General features: G+C 41.5%; 1 protein-coding gene across 1 annotated transcript; it reads left to right on the top strand.

Moving 5' to 3' along the window:
• Positions 1–1,152: 1,152 nt before the first annotated feature.
• Positions 1,153–4,252, top strand: LOC127652441 (talin rod domain-containing protein 1-like). Its single transcript, XM_052138603.1, has one exon. It carries the CDS (start codon positions 2,656–2,658, stop codon positions 3,718–3,720), a length of 1,065 nt encoding a protein of 354 aa, XP_051994563.1. The 5' UTR covers positions 1,153–2,655; the 3' UTR covers positions 3,721–4,252.
• Positions 4,253–4,564: the final 312 nt, after the last annotated feature.

The following is a 4,564-nucleotide window of genomic DNA, read 5'->3' as shown; positions in this document are numbered from 1 at the left end:
ACATACCGACAAAAACAAGTGGTTACAACAAGCCTGTTACAGCTTAATTATTTTGATACCAAATTAACAGGTAATGAAAATAAAACTGTTGCATATTGAAATATTTAATGCTCTTGCAGCTCTGAACGTTAGTGGCTGGGCCCCACCCTCTAAAGTGCTTGTGCATTGGACTCACATTAAGTTTAGGCTCATTCAACAGAATCTGAACTGTTTCCTCTCAGGACACCCCACCCAATGGCACAGTGCCCCGCGCAGCTGCAGAACATGCAGTATTTGCAGTCTCAGCCCCCAGCCCAGATCTTACGCACTACATACAAATGCGTTGTCTAATTCGGTGGCTTTATCAATTTAGAATTTAATAAAGACCCAACAAGGTCTACATCAGGGCTCTACATTTAATATGAAGAAAATATGTTGTTTTAAACTGGTCAATGGACTGTTACTGAACACAATGTCAAAGGATACATTTGAACCAGTTATTATTTCAGTATGTCCTTTTAATATGTTGGGGGTATTCTAATTCTGCAGTATTTAGATTCAGTGTCTTTACTGTTGGTTCTTTCGCTTTTAAATAGAGACCCATTCTCCTGTTTAAAGAGGCGGAGTTTTCAGGGAAACGGCTCCTCCCTGTTATTTTCTATTGGCTCCTTCACATTCCCAATGTCTTCTTTTGTCCAATGAGAAGTAATTTACTGTATTTACGTCAGTTTTTGCAGCGGTGAATCATAGTTCCCTTCCCGAGATGGATATGCTGTTTTAAAGATAGTTTGTATTTGTTTACGAGCGCGGTAGGAGTAAAAAGTTACAAGCGAATAATTAGAACTCATTAAACTCATAGACCAATGAAAAAATACCATAGACACAAATACATATACCTACCAACAAACTCCTCCAACGCAAAGAAAAAGGTGTTGAGTAAAGGCAAAATTAAAAGAAGATTTTACAACAAATTCTTTGTTGGTTTTTATTCATGACGGTTGAGCTTCCTGTATATTTAAGCATTTAAACTGTTCTCAATCGAGCATTGAAATGTGGTGGTAATTACTAAGGAAAAAAAAAATCCAGTTCAGAAATAGCATTCAAAACGTGAAATATAACACTGCCGGCGTTTCCGCTAAACAAACAAAAAAAATTATCTCGATTATGCCGCTCTGAATGCGAACATTGTGAAAGTAGTAAATACCCACACGCGAGAGTACCTGTTGGATATGTAGGGAAGCGCAAACTAGAATAAACGGAAAAAACAAAGAGAGGAAAAAGAAGAGGTCAAACTTAATTGCTCTGTCAACGGCTGGGTGTAACTTTTGCACTCAGACCGGTAGTTGAGTCTCACGTCGGGGCCTCGGGAAACAATGACTGGTGAATAATGAAAGCAACTTTTTACGCAGCGAACATTACCTCAAATGAGCGTATCGGTCGGCAGCTGATTAATTAAAATGAGAGATTTTGCTTCATGTAAATGCTCTTGGACCTGGAATAATGGTTGTAGTGTGTTTAAAACAGTCAGAGTTTGAGGAAAGCTAACAGGCTATTCAGCCACACCCTCCCGCCGCTTCCTCATAGCCTACGCAAGATGTAGCGGGAGACTACAACCGCCGCGAGAAGGTCTCATAGCGACTACAGTTAGTTACTGAACGTCTTCGGTCGTAGAAAAAGCGACCAACCTTTGGCCAAGCGTTATAGAAATGGAAAGTAAAAGTGAAAATCTCTGCGACTGGTCAACCGTTGCTTTTCTGCTGAAGAGGGAGTATGGACAATAGATATGCATAAGGAACCGAGTTTGCCCAAAGAACTTGGATTGTGTACGAAAAAAAAAAGGTTGAAAGACGTTTGGGAGAGTCTAATGGATTTTGGAGGTGTCGTGGGATGAAGGTGGAGAAGAAGCGGAGCGCTCGGTTGGCGCTCGCGCTTTGGTCGGAGGGTCGTACGTGTTCAGTTATATGGTCATCCCCATCCCCATCATGTTCCGTTTAAGAAATAAAACAATAGATGGAACCGATTCAACAAGCCAGAAGTTTGCAATTCGGGAAGTCTGTCAGTCAACCTGCACTTTGCCTTCATTTGGGCATCCTCTCATACGGCACTGAAGTAGACTTTTTAAAGATTTGTTTCTTGCCGTTTTGGAGCAACATTGACAGAATATACATGTGAAACCGATCAGACTGTAGCCTACCTGAAGAAAGGTAGTTGTGAATTTGATTTGTGTCCCTCCTCAACATGCACAGTAAAATCTGATTATTTAAATATTGGGCAATTCAGAGTTTTTCAATTGAAGGGATTTAATTATAGCTCTCCTGAGCCCCTTTTTGAACACATTTTTTTTTTATTTCATCAGAAGTCAGGCCTTTATTCTCACACGTGCATTTAGTGAAGTTTCATATTATTATGCGTGAGCAAATGTCTAATCAAATAATTATGTGTCCTGTGTGTTTGCAAAGAAGCTAATAGAGGACTTTGACAATATTTTTTGAAGGACATTATTGAAGACTCTTTGGCCAGTTTTTAATACTTCCCAGAGAAGGTGTGGGAATTCTTTCAAACTGAAGAAAATGTAATAAGTTACATATTCGCACAATTGAGGGTGTGTTGTACTCTTTATTTTGAAAAAAATAAATAAATAATAATAATTTTGAATATTAGTGCGAGCACCCTACTATGGCTAGTAGTGGCTCGGGAAAATCAGATAGTAAGGTTCCTACCAACATCCTAAGTGGCAGCTTGCAACAAAGGAAAAGACTTTCATCCATCTGTGATGCATGCAAAAGCAAAATGCAGCTTGTGGCAGACCTCCTCCTATTGTCCAGTGAGACCAGGCCAGTGGTCCACTGCGACGGCCTGCCAGTAGCAGAGACTTTTGAGAAATGTCGCGACACGGTGATTGCCAGAACAAAAGAGTTGTCTATTATTGTTCATGACATTCAGAGCCAGCTCAACATGGGGAAATTTGTGGAGGTTGGGGATCGACTGATTGAGCTGGGGGACCTCGTAGTCTCACTGACAGAGTATTCAGCACACGCAGCATATTTGGCAGCTGTGGAGACCCCAGGCTCACAAGCTGCTGTTCCCGGTTTGGTCGACCGCTATAAAGTCACCCGGTGCCGGCATGAAGTGGAGCAGGCCTGCAACGTTCTTCGCCTGATGGCTCTGGCTGACCTGACACCACAGCTCCTTCTAGAGTTGTCGCAGAACATCCTAAAGAACCTTACCACCCTTACAGATGCATCCTCCCTGGCCAGTGATAAATCTAAGGACAAGTTTGCCAAGGAGCAGTTCAAAGCTAGTGTCAAGTGCATGAGCACGAGTGCTACGGCTCTCTTGGCATGCGTGAGGGAAGTAAAGGCCTATCCAAGCGAGCTGACCCGCAACCGCTGCATCCTGTTTAGCGGACCACTCGTGCAGGTGGTGCACGCCTTGGTAGGTTTCGCCACTGAACCGCAGTTTCTTGGAAAAGCAGCCAGCATCACCTCCGATGGAAAGGGGGTGCAAACTGCCATTCTGGGTGGAGCCATGAGCGTCGTGTCGGCCTGTGTGCTCCTGACCCAAGGCCTGAGGGATATCTCTCAGCATCCCGAGAGCAGCTCCCAGATGCCCATCTACCGAGAGCGACTGCGGAACTCTGCTTGCGCCGTCTCGGACGGATGCACGCTGCTTTCTCAGGCACTAAGAGAACGATCCTCACCCAGAACTCTACCGCCAGTTAACTCACATTCTGTGAATTAAAACTCCTTAACATACTCAGCACCAACCCCACGGCACATTAGTACCAAAGAATCTATTCAGGTTTTTTTCCCACATAATATGACTGTTGAGAAAATGTAGTTTTTATGCATCTAAATGAACTCTTCATGGCAGATGGCTTTACTCATCTTGAGGTCAGAGGTGACATTTATAGATTTTTTTTTATGCTGGGTGTGATTTGGGGAAAAAATTACTTTACTAAAACTGACAACTACTGCAAATCTATGTTACCCTCTGTCGGTTACAAATTTGGTCATAAGTGGTAATTTAAACAGAAATAAAATAAACTAAAAATTTTAACTCAGTGTTTTATTGAAAGGATGTCATTGAGATGTTCAGAAATTCAGTTCATGCTCATGCACCGTGTGTGAATTTGTAAATAATTAATTTTTTATCATGCATGTACTGGAGTATTTATTTCAAGTTATTAAAAATGTTGTTTCTCCTGACTGTTATTTTGAGACCTCTGTCAAAATATAAACATTTATTATTTTAAATAAATTTTTTGATGAACACCCCCTTACTTCTTTCCCTTACCCCAGAACTGGTACAAATGCACACCAACCCGTAAAATTGAGAAACTCTAAGTCTAGATTTGACGATATATTTGGCATCATTTGAAAATTCCCACTGAGAACCCCTGTTTTAAATCTATAACAAGTTCAGAAAAGTTTCACTGAATGGCCTAAAAGTCACAGGCTACGTTCACATCACAGCTGAATGTTGCCCAAGGAAAATCTTCTTTATCCATAAGGTTGTTCACATGACATTTTAAATGTAGCCCAGATACAGATCTGATGTCCCAAAATGACTAACATGCTTATAA

The sequence above is a fragment of the Xyrauchen texanus genome, chromosome 2 (genome assembly GCF_025860055.1).
Source record: "Xyrauchen texanus isolate HMW12.3.18 chromosome 2, RBS_HiC_50CHRs, whole genome shotgun sequence".
In the NCBI taxonomy this organism is placed as follows: domain Eukaryota; kingdom Metazoa; phylum Chordata; class Actinopteri; order Cypriniformes; family Catostomidae; genus Xyrauchen; species Xyrauchen texanus.
The sequence above is the reverse complement of the archived record's forward strand: the minus strand, read 5'-3'. Positions and strand labels throughout refer to the sequence as shown.

What these genes read in the sequence shown, in the direction of transcription:
- LOC127652441 (XM_052138603.1), top strand. Translation starts at nt 2,656, where the DNA reads ATGGCTAGTAGTGGCTCGGGAAAATCAGATAGTAAGGTTCCTACCAAC.